General features: G+C 45.8%; 1 protein-coding gene across 1 annotated transcript in view; it reads right to left on the bottom strand.

Annotated features, from left to right (window-relative positions):
• Positions 1-4300: 4300 nt before the first annotated feature.
• lztfl1 (leucine zipper transcription factor-like 1) overlaps positions 4301-21295 on the bottom strand; it is a 42619-nt gene continuing 25624 nt past the window's right edge. Inside the window, exons 8-10 of the mRNA XM_055653572.1 lie at positions 12783-12959; positions 9512-9615; positions 4301-4443 (exon numbers count right to left, since the gene is read on the bottom strand). Coding sequence (XP_055509547.1) covers positions 4425-4443; positions 9512-9615; positions 12783-12959 — 300 coding nt within the window. The 3' untranslated portion in view covers positions 4301-4424. The remainder of the gene's footprint in view (positions 4444-9511; positions 9616-12782; positions 12960-21295) is intronic.

Genomic DNA, 21295 nt, shown 5'->3' on the forward strand with positions numbered 1-21295 from the left:
AAGATCCGAGAGTAGCGTCTTTCTTCATAAGTTGACATCCAAGGAATCAGTCTGGTGAACCTTCTCGGGCAATAATGTCCTTCCTCAAGACCAAAACTGTACGCAATACTCCAGCGCCTAAGTTCAGCTGTAACGACTCCGGTACTTAATGTAGAGGAAAGGGCCTGTTCCACTTGCATTCGATTGCATGCGTTTGGCACGACCAAACGGAAGCGGAGTTCGCACTAAGTTTGCGGTAATTACGCGCTAAGTTCGCACGCGTGACGTAATTTGCGTCATACTTACCAATCAGCTGGGCAGGAGGCGGGCCGATTGAATTTGGGCATCGCACGGCATCGGGCGGTGACGTCATCACGCAACGCCACGCGCCAGGCTTACGCCGTCAAGACGCTGCGTACGCCCTCAATGTGCCTGCGGGCCGACAGGCTGTTGGTGCGCAAAATTTTCGGACAGTGCGGGATTTTCGGAGCCCCGCGCAATGTCGGGACCAGCCCCACACAGCTCCACACGCCTCCGCGCTTCGAAATGGGACCGGCCCCGTGCGGCCCGTACGCCTCAAGCGACCACGTTTGGTCGCTCCAGACGCATGCAAGTGGGACAGGCCCTGAAGGAACTGCAGATACTGGTTTACACCAAAGATGAGACAAAATGCTGGAGTAGTCCAGCAGGACAGGCAGGCAGCATCTTCTATCCAGACATGTTGCCTGTCCTATACTGAATGCCCAGACCGATGAAGCCAAGTGTCCCAAATGCCTTACTCACTCCCCTGCCTATATTAATGGTCGTTTTCATGGAATTATGTATCTGTACTCCTAAAGCCCCTGTCCCACTTCGGAGACCTAAACAGCAACCTCTGGTGACCTTGCCCGCCACCCAAGGTTTCCATGAGGTCACCGGAGGTTTTGGTCACTCTCCCTAATGGTTGAGAGTGGTTTCCGCGTGGTCGAGGCTTCATCTAGGTTGCTGCTATTTTTTCATCATGATCAAAACCGGCCTCGACTAAAATAGGTTGCTGTTTTAAAAATCGATCATTTTTTAGTCGCGGGTCTAGTCGAAGCCGGTTTTCTTCCTAGTCGAGGAAGGTTTTCAACATATGCGTGGGAGGTGGTAGGAGGTTGCAGGTCGTCTCAACCGTTACTTTTTTTTGGGTGGCGAGCAAGGTCAGCAGAGGTTGCTGTTTAGGTCTCCTAAGTGGGACAGAGGCTCAAGTCTCTGTTCTACAGCTTCCCCCATTGATGCCACTGTTTATTGAGCAAGTCCTGTCATGGTTTATCTTACCAAAATGCAACACCTCACATTTATCTGAATTATGCTCCATCTACCATTCCTTGGCCTACTGTGCTTTTAGCACATTGGTCTTCATCAGTCAGATTATTGAGTACAGAAGATAAGGCACAAAATGCTGGAATAACTCAGCGGGATAGGCAGCTTCTCTGGAGAGAAGGAAAAGGTGACGTTTCGAGTCCAGATCCTTCCTTAGACTGAACAACAGAGGCACATGGTGCCCCGAACTGAACATAATACTCAAAATGTGGCCTGGCCAACATCTTATATAACTGCAACATGACCTCCCAACTTCTGTACCTAATATATGTAGGAAGGAACTGCAGATGCTGGTTTAAACCAAAGATAAACACAAAATGCTGAAGTAACTCAGCGGGACAGGCAGGATCTCTGAACGGAAAGAATGGGTGACGATTTGGGTCGAGACCATTCTTCAGTCTGAATTTGAAAATAAATTCCATGACAGCACTGAAGTCTACATAACTGATGGAGAAAATAGGGTTAATAATATCTCTTCAATAGCACTGACTACATCCTTAATGTGGGACAAAATATTGTTGTGGGAATGATATAAGAAAGTTCTTAAATAAGTTTTATTTTTGGAGCAGGCTCTGCAAATTAAAAGTATTGCAAAAGACTGTACTGTATATTACACCACATTTATCATTATGAATGAATGATACTTTATTATGAATTATATTTTATTATCCTGGGAGACATGTCACAGTGAGATTCTTTGTTTTCCATACACATGGTATACAAAGAGTCGCTACGTAAAGGGTGCCGACTAAAATCTATCTAGCTCTGCCTTAACAATATCTATTGACTTCACCTCTACAGTCTTCCGTGGCAAAGAATTCCAGATTCAACACACTCTGACTATAGAAATTCCTCCTCATCTCCTTCCTAAAATAACGTCCTTTAATTCTGAGGCTATGACCTCTGGTCCTAGACTCTCCCACTAGTGGAAACATCCTCTCCACATCCACTCTATCCAAGCCTTTCACTATTCTTTATGTTTCAATGAGGTCCCCCCCTCATTTTTCTAAACTCCAGCGTAAACAGGCCCAGTGCCGACAAACGCTCCTCATAGGTTAACCTACTCACCCTTGGTGGGATTGGTAGTCATAACTAAGTTATAACCATAGATGCTGCCGCACCCGCTGAGTTTCTCCAGCATTTTTGTCTCCCTTCGATTTTCCAGCATCTGCAGTTCCTTCTTAAACATATAACCATAATATTACCACGAGTGTCAACTTGAGAAAAAAGACATATCTGTTTCCCTCAATTTTATAAATGTTTGCAATAAGAGAGTCATTCAGCACAGAAACAGGCCCTTTGGGCCAACTCGCCAATGCTAAACAAGATGCCCCAAGATGCTAAACTATATGGCCTACTCCCCCCAGGAGTAGGCCATTTGGTCCTTCGAGCCAGCACTGCCATTCAATGCGATCATGGCTGATCATCCCCAATCAATGAATATTTTTATGGTGGAGATTGACAGATTCTTGATTAGTAAAGGTGTCGGGGGTTTTGGGGAGAAGGCAGGAGAATGGGGTTGAGAGTGAAAGATAGATCAGCCATGATAGAATGGCGGAGTGGATTTGATGGGCCAAATAGCCTCATTCTGCTCCTAGAACTTATCAATTTATAAAGTTGAGTCCGCACCGACCAGCGACCACCCCATACACTAACAGTAAAAGATTCTATCGACAGTTAAAATTTAGTTTAGTTTAGAGATGCAGCGCGGAAACAGATCCTTCGGCCCACCGAGTCCGCGCCGGCCAGCGATCATCCGATGTGCTAACATTATTCTACACACTAGGGAACAATTTACAATTTTTACCCAAACCAATTAACCAACAAACCCGGATGTCTTTGGAATGAGGGATGAAACCGGAGCACCCAGAGAAAACCTACATGGTCACGGTGAGAACGTGCAAACTCCGCACAAACAGCACCCTTGGTCAGGATGGAACCCTGCTCTCTGGGTCATTGATGATCATAGATACATAGAAAATAGGTGCAGGAGTAGGCCATTCGTTCCTTCGAGCCTGCACCGCCATCCAATATGATCATGGCTGATCAGTATCCCGTACCTGCCTTCTCTCCATACCCCCTGATCCCTTTAGCCACAAGGGCCACATCTAACTCCCTCTTAAATATAGCCAATGAACTGGCCTCAACTACCTTCTGTGGCAGAGAGTTCCAGAGATTCACCACTCTCTGTGTGAAAAAAAAATTATCATCTCGGTCTTAAAGGATTTCCCCTCTATCCTTAAGCTGAGACCCCTTGTCCTGGACTTCCCCAACATCGGGAACAATCTTCCTGCATCTAGCCCAGTGGTTCCCAACCTTTTTTTGGCCATGCCCCACCTAATCACCTCTAAAATCCTGATGCCCCCCCTTGCTTTCCCTTGAGAGAAAACAGAGGAAATAGATATTATAAGGGTAACTTAGCAAAAGCTCTTTGAATCGCATTTCTAAATCCAATTCAATAAATAAGGTTCTCCCTTGACCTCGCGCGCTTCGTGCGACGTGCATGAAGAGCGATGGCGCGGTGATTATGTAATAACTACACAATAAAGACCTTTTTTACCCAAAAAAAAATATTTACTCAAAATAACATCTGAAACATAAACTACATATGTTTACCTGATGGAAAATCCAAAAAAATAAAAATCGAAAATTTGGACCCAGACCTCCTCAGTCGTGCTCAATTGCCCCCCTTAAAAATCAAATTGCCCCCCTGTGGGGCGTACGCCCCACGTTGGGAACCACTGACTAGCCTGTCCAATCCAATTTTGTAAGTTTCTATAAGATCCCCCCTCAATCTTCTAAATTCTAGCGAGTACAAGCCGAGTCTATCCAGTCTTTCTTCGTATGAAAGTCCTGCCATCCCAGGAATCAGTCTGGTTACCACTGGTATCATTGGTTACCACTTCACTAACGTGAATGCACCTAGAGACAAAACTGAGTTGCAAGTAAATGACGCGGACAGAACGCATTCAAAATAAATGTCACAGAATTTTTTTTTAATTTAAAGCAAAAACATTAAAAGAAACAGTTCTAAATAAAATCTCCCAAACACGGCAAAGAAGTAAAATGATTTTCTGAAGCACCTTGACAAGAGTCCAACTTTAGTCCCCTGCTTCATACCTGAAAGTATTAAATGCACAGTTAATGTTCCACTCCCAGCATAGACCAATACTACCACACGCAATTAAACACATGCTGGTCATTACATTTACAATACTTCCTAGGTTGTTATTTTAAAACAATTGTTGGAAGCTATTTGTAGAAACAAAGAACTGCAGATGCTGGTAAATACGTAAAAGGACACAGAGTGCTGGAGTAACTCAGCGGGTCAGGCAGCAACAGTGGAGAACTTGGATAGGTGAAGTTTCACAGAATGCTGGAGTAACTCAGCGGGTCAGGCAGCATCTGTGGAGAACTTGGATAGGTGAAGTTTCACAGAGTGCTGGAGTAACTCAGCGGGTCAGTTACTGGGTCAGCATGGATGGATTGGGCTGAAGGGCCTGTTTCTGTGCTGTATGACTCCAGGACTCTAACTCAACTGGAGTGTCATGCAGGTGTTTCATTTGATGTCGGCCTGTGAGGGCCTACGTGCCCGCATAGCGCTCAGTTGCTGCTAAACATCTCAACACTGCGATGTAGCGTTGAGCCAGGACTAGAGGGTGTGAGCTGCAGGGAGAGGTTGAGTAGGCTGGGATTCTATTCCTTGGAGCGCAGGAGGATGAGGAGTGATCTTACAGAGGGGTACAAAATCATGAGAGGAATAGACGCTCAGAGTCTTTGGCCCAGAGCAGGGGAATCAAGAACCACAGCACGTTGGTTTAAAGTGAGGGGGGGAAAGATTTAATGGAATCTGAGGGGTAACTTTTTCACACAATGGGTGGTGGGTATATGGAACGTGCTGCTAGCGGATGTAGTTGAGGCTGGGACTATCGCGACGTTTATGAAACAGCTACATGGATTCAGGTTAATGGATAGGACAAGTTTAGGGGGATATGGGCCAAATGCAGGCAGGTGGGACTGATGTAGATAATAGATAATAGACAATAGGTGCAGGAGTAGGCCATTTGGCCCTTCGAGCCAGCACCGTCATTCAATGTGATCATAGTTGATCATCCACAATCATTCCTGCCTTCTCCCCATATCCCCTGACTCAACTATTTTTAATAGTCCTATCTAGCTCTCTCTTGAAAGCATCCAGAGAACCTGCCTCCACCGCCCTCTGCGGCAGATAATTCCACCGACTCACAACTCTCTAAAAGGGGCATATTGGCCAGTGTGGACTGAAGGGCCTGTTTCCGCACTGTATGGCTGTGACTCTAATTGTGTGCTCATCTTTGAAGGATGAAATAGATACAGTGGAATGCATGGCACTGAGCTGGTGGCAGCAACGTGTTAGGAGAGGCCTCGATAAGATCGTTCCAATCAGTTTAGTGTTGTTTAGTTTGGTTTAGCAACGAGGTACAGTGAACAGCTTTGGTTTGGTTTAATTTAGTTCAGAGATACAGCGCGGAAACAGGCCCTAACGAGTCCACGCCGCAACAAGTGGTGCAGCAGGTATTGTGAAGGCATTTCAACTGTGTCGTTTTTAATCTTGACATCAGCAATGAAATCATTTAACCTGCTGCAAAACCACAAATATTCTGCCGTAACCTTGCTTACTCTGTTGGTTTTGCTCAGGGTTTACTCCCCAGACATTCAGATCAACATATTTTCCTTTCCTCAGGGCGGGACAGAAGGACTAGAGCTACAAGCTAATAAAAGGTCAATTTAAAACTTAACCATGCTGTATCAGGCAACTGAACCATCCTTCCAACATCTAGAAAGCCGTGCTGAACTGTTCTCTACCTCATTGGAGACCCTTGGACTATCTTTGATTGATCTTTACCTTGCACTACGTGAAAACAGGTGTTTAGAAACTTTTGCAAAGTAATTAAAAAGAAATAACTGAAATGTCACATTTACATCAGTATTTAAACCCTTTAGTACTTTGTTGTTCTGGCAGTGATTACAGCCTCAAGTCTTCTTGGGTATGACGCTGCAAGCTTGGCACACCTGTATTTGGGTAATTTCTCCCATTCTTCTCTGCAGATCCTCTCAAGCTCTGTCAGGTTGGATGGGGAGCGTCGATGCACAGTTATTTTCAGGTCCATCCAGAGATGTTCGATCGGGTTCAAGTCCGGGCTCTGGCTGGGCCACTCAAGGACATTCACAGACTTGTCACGTCTTGGCTGAGTGCTTAGGGTCGTTGTCCTGTTGGAAGGTGAACCTCCGCCCCAGTCTGAGATCCAGAACGCTCTGGAGCAGGTTTTCATCAAGGATCTCTCTGCACTTTGCTCCGTTCATCTTTCCCTCAATCCTGACTAGTCTCCCAGTTCCTGCCGCTGAAAAATATCCCCACAGCATGATGCTCCCACCACCATGCTCCACCGTAGGTATAGTATTGGCCAGGTGATGAGCGGTGCATAGTTTCCTCACGACGTGACGCTTGGCATTCAGGCCAAAGAGTTCAATCTTGGTTTCATCAGACCAGAGAATATTGTTTCTCATGCCTTTAGGTAAAATCCAAGCGGGCTGTCATGTGCCTTTTACTGAGGAGTGGCTTCCGTCTGGCCACTCTACCATAAAGGCCTGACTGTGGGAGTGCTGCAGATATAGTTGTCCTTCTGGAAGGTTCTCCCATCTTCACAGAGGAACTCTGGAGCTCGGGTTCTTGGTCACCTCCCTGACCAAGGCCCTTCTCCCCTGATTGCTCAGTTTGGCTGGGCAGCCAGCTCTATGAAGAGTCCTGGTGGTTCCATTTAAGAATGACGGAGGCCACTGTGCTCTTCGGGACCTGCAATGCTGCAGAAATTGTTTTATACACTTCCCCAGATCTGTGTCTCGACACAATCCTGTTTCGAAGGTCTACGGACAATTCCTACATCTTCATGGCTTGGTTTTTGCTCTGACATGCACTGTCAACTGTCAACCTTATATAGACAGATGTGTGCCTTTCCAAATCATGTCCAATGTAACTTATAGACAATAGACAATAGGTGCAGGAGTAGGCTATTCGGCCCTTTGAGCCAGCACCGCCATTCAATGTGAACATGGCTGATCATCCACAATCAGTACCCCATTCCTGCCTTCTCCCTAAATCCCCTGACTCTGCTATATTTAAGAGCCCTATCCAGCTCTCTCTTGAAAGTATCCAGAGAACCGGCCTCCACCGCCCTCTGAGGCAGAGAATTCCACAGACTCACAACTCTCTGTGTGAAAAAAGTGTTTCCTCAACTCCGTTCTAAATGGCTTACCCCATATTCTTAAACTGTGGCCCCTGGTTCTGGACTCCCCCAACATCGGGAATATGTTTCGTGCCTCTAACGTGTCCAATCCCTAAATAATCTTATATGTTTCAATAAGATTCCCTCTCATCCTTCGAAACTCCAGAGCGTACAAGCCCAGCCACTCCATTCTCTCAGCATATGACAGTCCCACCATTCCGGGAATTAACCTTGTAAACCTACCCTGCACTCCCTCAATAGCAAGAATGTCCTTCCTCAAATTTGGAGGCCAAAGCTGCACACAATACTCCAGGTATGGTCACACTCGGGCCCTGTACAACTGCAGAAGGACCTCTTTGCTCCTATACTCAATTCCTCTTGTTATGAAGGCCAACATGCCATTCGCTTTCTTCACTGCCTGCTGTACCTGCACGCTTACTTTAATTGACTGATGAACAAGGACCCCCCCCCCAGATCCCGTTTTACTTCCCCTTTTCCAAATTTAACACCATTTAGATAATAATCTTCCTTCCTGTTTTTGCTACCAAAGTGGATAACCTCACATTAATCCACATTAAACTGCATCTGCCATGCATCTGCCCACTCACCCAACCTGTTCATGGCACCCTGCATTCTCATAGCATCCTCCTCACAGTTCACAATACACAATACAATTTATTTGTCACTTGAACCTCATAGAGGCTCAAATGAAATGTTGTTTCTGCAGTCATACACACAAGAAAAAAAGACCCAAGACACAACACAATTTACACAGACATCCATCACAGCGCATCTCCTCCTCGCTGTGATGGAAGGCAAAAAAACTTATCTCTCCCCTGCACTCCCCATTTCCCTCCCGATGTCAGAGTCAAAGCCCCCGGCGGGCGATGGCAAATGTCCCGCGGCCATTAACGCCGCGCCGGGTGATGCTGCCACCCAGTTCACACTGCCACCCAGCTTTGTGTCATCTGCATATTTGCTAATGTTACTTTGGATCCCTTCATCTAAATCATTGATGTATGTTGCTGCAGTCCCAGCACCGAGCCTTGCGGTACCCCACTAGTCACTGGTCATTTACCACTGTTGGACTCCAATCAAAATGTAGAAACATCTCAAGGATAATCAATGGAAACATGATGAACCTCAGCTCAATTTTGAGTGTCATAGCAAAGGGTCTGTGATATTTCAGTTATTTCTTTTTAATTACTTTGCAAAAATTTCTAAACACCTGTTTTCGTTTCTTCATTCTGGGGTATTGTGTGTAGATTGATGATTAAAAAACTAATCAATTTTTAAATAAGGCTGTAACGTAACAAAATATGGAAAAAGGGGTCTGAATACTTTCTGAATGCACTGTGGCTCTCAGCATTGTAGCGCATCAGTTCCAGAGACAAAGTCCAATGTCCGCAATGGGGTTAGAGGTGAATCGGACAGTACCCTAGCTTATGGAAGGACCGTTCAGAAGTCTGATAACAGAGGGGAAGTCGCTGTTTAGTTTAGTTTAGAGATACAGCAGGGAAACAGGCCCTTCGGCCCACCGAGTCCGCGCCGACCAGTGATCCCCGTACATTAAACACTGTATTACACATTCTAGGGACAGTTTTACAATTATACCAAGCCAATTTATCTACAATCGGTAGGTCTTTGGAGTGTGGGAGGAAACCGAAGATCTCGGCGAAAACCCACGTGGTCACGGGGAGAACGTACAAACTCCGTACAGACAGCACCCGTAGTCGGGATCGAACCCGGGTCTCTGGCGCTGCAAGAGTTGTAAGGCAGCAACTCAAGTCTAGTGGTGCGCGCTTTCAAGCTCCTAGCTGATAGCTTGTCCATCTCCAACCTGTACCGTGGAAAGTAACTAAGGATCGCTACCCTTCCAAACCTGAATTGAAAACGGCAATTTTATTTTCCAGACGTCATCTTACTGTGAGAGGCGTTTACGCAGTTCCTTCACTTGCTCGTTCTTTTTCGTTAATAATTCTTTCATATTGCGGTAAGCGGCAGTTTCTTGGAACTTTTTCTCCAGTTCCTGTGAATAAAATTGACGTTTCATTGAAACAGTGGCGCTTAAAATATCGTTCAAACAAAATATTTACAACAAAACAGCAACATTGAATTAACATTTCAGGTATACTGGGGAACATTGAATTCCCTAATTTCAAGTAATAGTGCCCATAAGTGGGGCGGCACGGTGGCGCAGTGGGAGAGTTGCTGCCTTACAGCGCTTATACCACGGGAGACCCGGGTTCGATCCCGATTATGGGTGCTGTCTGAACGGAGTTTGTACGTTCACCCCGTGACCAGCGTGGGTTTTCTCCGAGATCTTTGGTTTCCTCCCGCACTCCAAAGACGTACAGGGTTGTAGGTTAATTGGCTTGGTATAATTGATAAATTGCTCCTAGTGAGTGTCAGGTAGTGTTAATATGTTAATCGCTGGTCAGTGCAAACTCGGTAGGCCGAAGGGCCAGTTTCCGCGCTGTATCTCTAAACTAAACTGAAGGAGATGAGGAATTTCTTCAGCCAGAGGACAGTGAATCTGTGGAATTCATTGCCACAGACGGCTGTGGAGGCCAAGTCAATGGATATGTTTAAGGCGGAGATAGATTCTTGATTAGTACAGGTGTCAAGGGTTATAGGGAGAAGGCAGGAAATATGTGGTTGAGAGGGAAAGATAGATCAGCCATGATTGAATGGCAGAGCAGACTCGATGGGCAGAATGGCTACGAGATGAACTTTTCACTCCTCATCTGACGCCCTTTGGTCTCCTCATCACCTCGGACCTTTATCCACCCAGCTGCAAACAAACCCCCCCCCACCACCCTCAACTGTATCCTCCGCTCATTCACCAGTACTTGTCCTACCATTACGTCTCCTATCCAGCTTTCTTCCCCCTACTACAGGTTGCCTGAATAAGGGTCCCGACCCGAAAGCTCTTCTGTCCATTTCCCTCCACAGATGCTGCCTGACCTGCTGAGTTCCTCCAGCACTTTTGTGCTTTGCAAAATGATTTTATCAGTCAGGGATTGCCAACTGTTTTATAATGATGAGCGGTCGCCTCTGACTTCTCTTGGCAAAGCCTACTTTGGCACTAAGTGCGCGCTGAGGAACAAGAGATTGACTGCTCCATTACACGCTGCTGCACCTTTACCTGCCACAGGAATATAATTGTGGCGGAGGGGCTCAACAGTATGAATATCTAATTCTACAATTTTAGATAATACACCAGACTGAGCCCCCTCAATCTTTCCTGCCCCCCCTCCATCCCGAGCTGCATCTATTTTTTCCCACATCCCACAGGGAAAACAGGAAGGCAGATTACTATCTAAATGGTGTCAAGTTGGGAAAAGGGGAAGTACAACGGGATCTGGGGGGTCCTTGTTCATCAGTCAATGAAAGTAAGCATGCAGGTACAGCAGGCAGTGAAGAAAGCGAATGGCATGTTGGCCATCATATCAAGAGTTGAGTATAGGAGCAAAAAGGTCCTTCTGCAGTTGTACAGGGCCCTAGTGAGACCACACCTGGAGTATTGTGTGCAGTTTTTATCCCCTAATTTGAGGAGGACATTCCTACTATTGAGGGAGTGCAGCGGAGGTTTACAAGGTTAATTCCCGGAATGGCGGGACTGTCATATGCTGAGAGAATGGAGCGGCTGGGCTTGTATACACTGGAGTTTAGAAGGGGATCTTATTGAAACATATAAGATCATTAAGGGTGTGGACACGCTAGAGGCAGGAAACATGTTCCCGATGTTGGGGGAGTCAAGAACCAGGGGCAACAGTTTAAGAATAAAGGGTAAGCCATTTAGAATGCAGACGAGCAAACATCTTTTTTCAAAGAGAGTTGTGAGTCTGTGGAATTCTCTGCCTCAGAGGGCGGAGGCCGGTTCTCTGGATGCTTCCAAGAGAGAGCTAGATAGGGCTCTTAAAGATAGTGGAGTCGGGGGATATGGGGAGGATTCAGGAACGGGGTACTGATTGGGGATGATCAGCCATGATCACATTGAATGGCGGTGCTGACTCGAAGGGCCGAAGGGCCGAATGGCCTCATCTTGCACCTATTGTCTATTTTCTATTTAGAGTATTGTGTTCAGTTTTGGGCATCATGTTATAGGAAAATGTTGTCAAGCTGGAAAGATTTACCAGGATGTTGCCAGGACTCGAGGGTCTGAGCTATAGGGAGCGGTTGAGCAGGCTGGAACTCCTTGGAGCACCGGAGGATGAGGGGTGATCTTATAGAGGTATACAAAATCATGAGAGGAATAGATCGGGTAGACGCACAGAGTCCAGAGTAGGGGAATCGGGGACCAGAGGACATAGGTTGATGGTGAGGGGGGAAAAGATTTAATAAGAACCTGAGGGGTGATTTTTTCACACAAAGGATGGTGGGTGTAAGGAATGAGCTGCCAGAGGAGGTAGTTGAGACAGGGATTGTCGTAACGTTTAAGAAACGTTTAGGCAGGTACATGGATAGGACAGGTTTAGCGGGATATGGGCCAAACGCAGGCAGGTGGGCCTAGCGTAGATGGGGCATGTTGGTCGGTGTGGACTCAAGGCTACAGCATAACATCCCAACTTCTGCCTGAAGAAGGGTCTCGACCCGAAACACCACCTATTCCTGCTCTCCAGAGATGCTGCCTGACCTGATGAGTTACTCCAGCTTTATGTGTCTATCTTCGGTATATACCAGCATTTGCAGTTCCTTCCTAACATTTTGTCTGCCCCAACTTCTCCTTTCACTGTAGACACAAAATGCTGGAGTAACTCAGCGGGACAGTCGGCATCTCTGGAGAGGAAGAATGGGTGACGTTTTGGGTCATGCCCCCACTTCAATGCCCACTGATGAAGGGCAATGTACCTAAAGAGTTATTTAGTTTAAGTTAGTTTACAGATATAGCGCAGAAACAGGCCCTGCAGTCCACACCGACCAGCGATCTCCGTACATTAACACTATTCTACACTAGGGACAATTTTTAAATTCATACCAAATCAATCAACCTACAAACCTGTACGTCTTACGAGTGTGGGAGGAAACCGGAGTTCTCGGAGAAAACCCACGCAGGTCACGGGGAGAACGTTCAAACTCCGTACAGACAGGCACTCATAGCCAGGATGGAACCCGGGGTCTCTGGCGCTGTGAGGCAGCAACTCTACTGCTGCGCCACCGTGCCGATTTAATGAAGAGGTTTGCGATACGAACCTTCTCGGCCAGCAGGAGATCTTCTTGTACTTTGAGCAGATCGTGTTTGGTGGAAATGAGATTGTCCTCTAAACTCTTCTGGTTCTCACTGCTCATGTTCAGACTCTTCTCAAAATCCGCCCTCAGTTTCGCCAGTGATGTCTCCAGGTCTGACACCTCCTGCATTTTTAATTTGGGCTAAGAGAAAGATTGAGATACCTCGTCATTTGTTTTGGACAAAAGTACAATAAAAGGCCATTGGAAAGTGAAATGCAGTTGAATGCACAAATTACATCCATTGTGTGCTTTAAGCACCAGTGATATTCATTGAAGTCCAAGATGATTAAGTAATACGTACCAATATACCATTCAGGTAGGCACCAGGAAGTAAATAAATTTCTATTAAAATATGACTGTGCAAACACGTAAAAGACAAAAATAACATTTACAAAAGCAATTTTTTTTTGGTAACTTGGTTTAAAACAAACATTTCAAATTTTTATATAACACACCATATCTTCAACATCAAAGTTTTTTTCGAATGCATCAAACAAGAGGACATGACTTCAGAATTAAGGGACAGAACTTTAGGGGTAACATGAGGGGGAACTTCTTTACTCAGAGAGTGGTAGCGGTGTGGAATGAGCTTCCAGTGGAAGTGGTGGAGGCAGGTTCGTTGGTATCATTTAAAAATAAATTGGATAGGCATATGGATGAGAAGGGAATGGAGGGTTATGGTATGAGTGCAGGCAGGTGGGACTAAGGGAAAAAAGTTGTTCGGCACGGACTTGTAGGGCCGAGATGGCCTGTTTGCGTGCTGTAATTGTTATATGGTTATTACCAGAATTAAGTTAAATTCAATAAGAGCAAAGAGTACATTGCAAATTGTGAAACCTCAGGATCAAACAAATTTATGATACTGGAAGAGAGCACCCTGTACGCAAATGCTATTCGGTCTAAGCACAGAGTGCTGGAGGGTCTCAGTGAGCCAGGCAGCATCTGCGGAGGGAATGGACAGATAACGTTTCGGGTCGGGACATTCCAGAGTCTGAGGAAGGGTTTCTGATCCAAAGTGTCATCTGTTCATTTGCTCCACAAGATGACCTGACCTGAACCATCCTCGGAGATCTTCTCTGCACCCTTTCCAGCTTGACATTTCTCCATAACATGGTTCCCAGAACTGAACACAATACTCTAAATGTGGTCTCACCAACGTCTTATGCAACTGCAATATGATCTCCCAACTTCTATACTCAATACTCTGACTGATGAAGGCCAATATGCCAAAAGCCTTTTTGTCCACCCTATCTACCTGTGATGCCACTTTCAACAAACTATGTACCTGTACTCCTAGATGCCTCTGTACAACGCTCCCCAGAGGCTGACCATTCACTGTGTAGATCCTGCTTGTGTTGGACGTCCCAAAATGCAACACCTCACACTCCTCTGTGTTAAATTCCATCAACCATTCCTCAGCCCACCTGACCAATCGATCCAGATCCTGCTGCAATCGTTCACAACCATCTTCACAATCTACAATACACTTTAGTGTCTTTTGCAAACTTGCTAACCATGTCATGTACGTCCTCATCCAAATTATTGATATAGCTTACAAATAGCAATGGGCCCAGCGCTGAACCCTGAGGCACACCACTCGTCATAAGCCTCCAGTCTGAAAAGCAACCTTCCACCATCACCCTCTGCTTCCTTCCATCAAGCCAATTTTCTAAAGTAAAGTAAGTTTTCTAAAAGGTCTGAAGAAGGGTCTCCTATTCCTTCTCTCCAGAGATGCTGCCTGTCCCGCTGAGTTACTCCAGCTTTTTATTTCTATCCATTCAGCTATCTCTCCTTGAATCCTTAAATCCCGTGGGATCGAATCTTCCAGAGCAGCCTACCATACAGAACCTTCCCAATAACCCTTTCTGGCTTAAGCCCTCCCTTCACCACCTCCAGTTTAAATTCCATTTTTAATATTTTGGAGGACCAAGAAACCAAGAACCAAGAATACCATTCTGAAATCCATGTGGACAACGTCTGCAGGTTTGCCCTCACCGACCTTTTTGGCCACATCTTCAAAAAACTCAATTCACATTTGTGAGACACGACCTCCCACGTACAAAACCATATTGACTATCCCCAATCAACACTTTGTCCATCTAAGTGCATGTATATCCTACCCCTCGGAATACTCTCTAGTATTCTGTAGTTCCGAGTCTTTTTCCTGCAGCCCTTAGGCACAACATTCGCCTCCCTTCAGTCTTATTGAAGGACTCGTCGTGCCAGCCAGGGCTCCTGCAACTTCCTCTCTAGCTTCTCACAGTGTCCTCAGATACATCTGATCAGGGCCGGGAGATTTGTCTATCTGTTCATCTTTAAGTGGCGCAGCTATGCCGGCAAAGAAGCGCAGCTGGTAGAGCTGATGCCCCACGGCACCAGAAACCCAGGTTCCATCCTAACCTCGGGCGCTGTCTGCATGGAGTTTGCACGTTCTTTGGGACGTGTGTTTCTTCCCACGTCCCAAAGAGGTGCGGGTTTTGTAGGTTAATCGGCTCTCTGTAAATTACCCCCTGGTATGTAGGGAGTGGATGAGAAAGTGGTTTAACGTAGAACTAGTGTGTATGGGTGATCGATGGTCAGCATGGACTCGGTGGGCTGAAGGGCCAGTCTCCATGCTCAATCTCTAAACTAAACTCTCGTCAATGGAGATCCTCCCTCCCCATGCATCTGGTGAACCGTTAGTACATTCCCTTGACAACAAAGTAGAGAGATTAGATCTGTGTTACAGAGTTGTGGACATAGCCCAGAATCACACAAACCAACCTCCCTTCCATTGACTCCATCTACACCTCACACTGCCTCGCAAAGGCCAGCAGCATCATCAAGGACCAGTCGCACCCCCGGCCACTCCCTCTTCTCCCCTCTCCCCTCGGCAAGAGGCACAGAAGTGTGAAAACGCACCCCTCCAGATTCAGGGACAGTTTCTTCCCGGCTGTTATTAGGCAACTGAACCGTCCTATCACCAACTAGAGAGCGGTGCTGAACTACTATCTATCTCATTGGAGACTTTTGGACCAATTTAATCGGACTTTACCTTGCACTAAACATTGTTCCCTTTATCATGTATCTGTACACTGTGGACGGCTCGATTGTAATCATGTACTGTCTTTCCGCTGACTGGAGAGCACGCAACAAAAAAGCTTCTCACTGTACCTTGGTTCCCGCGACAATAAACTAAACTAATGAACCAGTTGCAGTCTCACCAGGGTCTTTTGGCAGCTAATGAATGAATGAATGAATAAGTTTATTGGCCAGGTATTCACATACAAGGAATTTGCCTTGGTGCTCCGCCCGCAAGTGACTACGCCATACAGTGAGTTAGCAATGACACATAAAACATTAATATTAATAAACATTAAACATTAATAAGATATTTATACTAGCTGTTCCGGTTTATAACTTTGTGTGCAAGGTACCCGGGTCCCTCAACACCAGATTTTTTCATCGTTTAACATTTAAAACATCCTCTGCTTTTCGACTTTTTTCTCCCAAAGCGGACGATTCACCTTTTCCCAGGTTACATTCTACATGCCGCAGTCTCACCCATTCACTTAACCTGCCTGCATCTTTTGAAAGTCTCTCTGCATCGTACTGCCACCTAGCTTTGCACCATTAGTCAATGTAGATATATCATTTTGTGTAAATTGTCCCCAGATAGGGTGGTCACGGAGGCTGCCTTATAGCGTAAAACAGCGCCAGAGGCCCGGGTTCGATCCTGACTAGGGGCGCTGTCTGTACGGAGTTTGTACGTTCTCCCCGTGACCTGCGTGGGTTTCGTCCGAGATCGACGGTTTCCTCCCACACTCCAAAGACTTGCAGGTATATAGGTTAATTGGCTTGGTAAATGTGTAAAAATTGTCTCGAATGGGTATAGGATAGTGTTAATGTGCGGGGATCGCTGGTCGGACGCACCCTATGGGCCGAAAGGGCCTGTTTCCGCGCTGTATCTCTAAACTAAACTATATAGCTCAAAATGCTGGAGTAACTCAGCGGGTCAGGCAGGATCTCTGGAGAAGGAGTGGGTGACGTTTCGGGTCGAGACCCTTCTTCAGACTCTGAGTCAGGGGAGTGGGAAACGAGAGATATGGAAGGGTGAGGTGCGAAAACGAAAGATCAAAGGGAACAAAGTTCAAGGAAAATGCAGAATAGATCATTGTTAGCGAGGGGAAGCTGACAACGAGTCATACAACGTACAATTTAATCGGGAGGACAGTAAGATCGGTCGGAGAACAAGGATGGAGGGGAGGGATGGAGTGAGGGAAAGCAAGGATTACTTGGTTAGAGAAGTCAATGTTCATACAGCTGGGTATAAGCTACATCATACTTAGAGACACAGACAATAGGTGCAGGAGTAGGTCATTCGGCCCTTCGAGCCAGCACCGCCATTCAATGTGATCATGGCTGTTCATCCACAATCAGTACCCTGTTCCTGTTTTCCCCCCCATATCCCTTGATCCCTTTAGCCCTAAGAGGTAAATCTAACTCTCTTGAAAACATCCAGTGAATTGGCCTCCACTGCCTTCTGTGGCAGAGAATTCCACAGATTCACAACTCTTTGTGTGAAAAAGTTTTTCCTCATCTCAGTCCTAAATGGCCGACCCCTTATTCTTAAACTGTGACCCCTGGTTCTGGACTCCCCCCAACATTTGGAACATTTTCCCTGCATCAACCCTGTCCAGTCGTCTAAGAATTTTATATGTTTCTATAAGATCACCTCTCATCCTTCTAAATTCCAGCGAATACAAGCCCAGTCGACCCATTCTTTCTTCATTGATATAGATTGTGAACAGTTGGGACCACAATAATCCTCCACTAGAGATGCTGCCTGTCCCGCTGAGTTACTCCAGCATTTTGTGCCTATCTTCAATTTATACCAGCATCTGCAGTTTCTTCCTACACAGTCCTCCACTCATCACAGTCTTGCATCTGAAAAACGAGTCATTTGTATCCACTCACTGTTTCCAGCTCAGAAATACATTTTTCTATCCAATTTAGTCAAAATGCTGGAATAACTCAGCGGGACAGGCGGCATCTTGAGAGAGAAGGAGTCACCTATTCCTTCTTTCTCTCCAGAGATGCTGCCTGACCCCTGCTGAGTTACTCCAGCATCTTGTGTAAATTGTCCCGAGTGTGTTTCAGTTAGTATCGGCTCGCTAGAAACTGACGATGTATGACACTCTATAACTTGGCCCGGCAGATTGGGCGAGGATCTGGTTCTCATAAACAACATGCTCTGCAAATGGCATAGCACTCAAGCACATACAAAGGGATAAAAATAATCGTCAAATATTAAAATGTACATACTGGGACATTTGAAGTCGTCATAGAGTCATACAGCACGGAAACAGGCCCTTAGGCCCAACTTGCCCATGCCGACCAAGATGCTGATCTACACTAGTCCTACTCGCCTGCATTTGGCCCATACAACATCTCAATCTTTCCGATCCACGCACCTGTCCAAATACCTTTAAATGTCGAAGTGTTTAAAATGAAATAGGCACTTGCTGTGATAGTTAATCAGATTATTGATGGGAAACATCTACGGAGAGATGGGCCAAATGCAGAATGCTTAGATGGGCATCTTGGTTGAATGGGCTTTTTTTCTGTGCTGTAATGTCTCTTGGTTACTTGAGGGACACATTCACATCCTGGACCACAAAGAAAATCAGAGAAAGGAGTGAAGAAAGTGATTCGAGGGGGCTTTTCCAATTGTAAATTGTACATTGAAAAATGGATGTTGTCAATTGTAATTTTTCAAAGCCAAGCTTGCAAGTCTTTTATTATAAGGATGTTCAGGAGAAAGAACAAAAGGCGGGTAAATGGAACAGAGAAGCAAAACTACTTCAAGAGAGTCCTTGTTTAAGAAGGAACTGCAGATGCTGGAAAATTGAAGGTAGATAAAAATGCTGCAGAAACTTAGCGGGTGAGGCAGCATCTATGGAGCGAAGGAAATAGGCGATGTTTCGGGTCACCCGAAACGTCACCTATTTCCTTCGCTCCATAGATGCTGCCTCACCCGCTGAGTTTCTGCAGCATTTTTGTCTACCTTCTGTCCTTCATCACACAGAGTATTGGGTGTAGAAGTTGGGAGGTCGACAGTTACACAAGACATTGCTGAGGCCGCTTTTAGAGTATTGTGTTCAGTCTTGGGCACCATATTATAGGAAAGATGCTGTCGAGCTGGAGAGAAGATTTACGAGGATGATGCCAGGACTCGAGGGACTGAGCTATCGGGAGAGGTTGAGAAAACTAGGACTTTATTCCTTGGAGCACCGAAGGATGAGGGGTGATCTTATAGATGAGTACAAAATCATGAGAGAAATAGATCGGGTTGGTGTATGGTGTTTTGCTGAGAGCAGGGGAATCGAGAACCAGAGAACATAGGTTTAAGGTGAGGGGGGATCGATTTAATGAGAACCTAAGGGATAACTTTCCTTCCACACAAAGGGTGGTGGGTGTATGGAATAAGTTGTCAGAGGAGATAGTAGAGGCTGAGACTATCCCAACTTTTAAGAAACATTTAGGCAGGTACATGGATTGGACAGTTTTGGAGGGATATAAACATAGAAACATAGAAATTAGGTGCAGGAGTAGGCCATTCAGCCCTTTGAGCCTGCACCACCATTCAATATGATCATGGCTGATCATCCAACTCGGTATCCCATACCTGCCTTCTCTCCATACCCCCTGATCCCTTTAGCCACAAGGGCCACATCTAACTCCCTCTTAAATTTAGCGAATGAACTGGCCTCAACTACCTTCTGTGGCAGAGAATTCCAGAGATTCACCACTCTCTGTGTGAAAAATGTTTTTCTCATCTCGGTCCTAAAAGATTTCCCCCTTATCCTTAAACTGTGACCCCTTGTCCTGGACTTCCCCAACATCGGGAACAATCTTCCTGCATCTAGCCTGTCCAACCCTTTAAGAATTTTGTAAGTTTCTATAAGATCCCCCCTCAATCTTCTAAATTCTAACGAGTACAAGCCGATATGGGCCAAATGCGGCAGGTGGGACTAGTGTAGCTGGGACATGTTGGTCGGCATGGGCAAGTTGGGCCGAAGGGCCTGTTTGCACGCTGTATCAATCTAGATGAATGGTCTTCACCTAGAAACGCAGCGAGTCAGGCAGCATTTGTGGATAACATGGATAGGTGACTTTTCATACAGTGTTGGATTAACTCAGCGGGTCAGGCAGCATCTCTGGGCAATATGGGTAGGTGACGTTTCGTGTTGGGGCCTTTCAGACTGAATGCGGGGAGGGGAAGAGAGAAGGGGCAGGACAAAGTCTGCCAAGTGATAGGTGGGGACTAGTTACTCCTTTCCATTCTAGCCGCATAATGAGTGATAGCTACATTCAGTGTGAAGAAGGACCCAGACATATACCGCCACCTATTGATGTCCTCCAGAAATGTCGCCTGACCCGCTGAGTTACTCCAGCACTTAATGTCTTATGTGAAATCCTTATTTCAACAACGGTCTCCTCCTTATGTTTGCAGCTGCAGCTAAGTGAATAAAAAGGTCCACAATTTACAGCAGGCACCTAAACTAGGTGCCAGTGCAATGCTTAAGAAACATTTGGAAAGGTACACGGACAGGATCGGTTTAGAGTGGTATTGGCCTAACGCAGCCAGGTGGACTAGTGTGGATGGGGCATGTTGGCCGGTGATAGAGAGTGTGGTGAATCTTCGGAATTCATTGCCACAGCAGGGTGTTGAGGCTAAGTCAATGGACATTTTTAAGTCAGAGAAAGATAGATTTGAATGAATGAATGAATAAGTTTATTGGCCAAGTATGTACACGTACAAGGAATTTGCCTTGGTGCTCCGCTCGCAAGTAGCAACACGACATACAGTAAACCATTAAGAATAAAACATAAAACATTAAGAACAACTGTAGTTTAGTATAGTTCTTGATTAGTACGGGTGTCAGGGATAAAGGGGAGATGGCAGGAGAATGGGGTTGAGAGGAAGAGATAGATCAGCCATGATTGAATGGCGGAGTAGACTTGATGGGCCGATTGGTCTAATTCTGCTTCCATCACATGAAACAACAGGTAATACAGCTGGATGTAACTTTTTTCATTCATGGTAAGTCAAGAGTCAACATTCCAACAGATATTAGTTATTATTCCAGAACCAGGGGCCACAGTTTAAGAATAAGGAGTAAGCCATTTAGAACAGCGACGCGGAAACACTTTTTCTAACAGAGAGTTGTGTGTGTGGAATTCTCTGCCTCAGAGGGCGGTGGAGGCCGGTTCTCTGGATACTTTCAAGAGAGAACTAGATAGGGCTCTTAAAGATAGCGGAGTCAGGGAATATGGGGAGAAGGCAGGAACGGGGTACTGATTGTGGATGATCAGCCATGATCACATTGAATGGCGGTGCTGGCTCGAAGTGCCGAATGGCCTACTCCTGCACCTATTGTCTATTTTCTTATTTGTTTAGTAGTAAGCTAGTTATTATTAAGATAATAGTTATC

This window comes from Leucoraja erinacea, chromosome 2 (genome assembly GCF_028641065.1).
Source record: "Leucoraja erinacea ecotype New England chromosome 2, Leri_hhj_1, whole genome shotgun sequence".
In the NCBI taxonomy this organism is placed as follows: Eukaryota; Metazoa; Chordata; class Chondrichthyes; order Rajiformes; family Rajidae; genus Leucoraja; species Leucoraja erinaceus.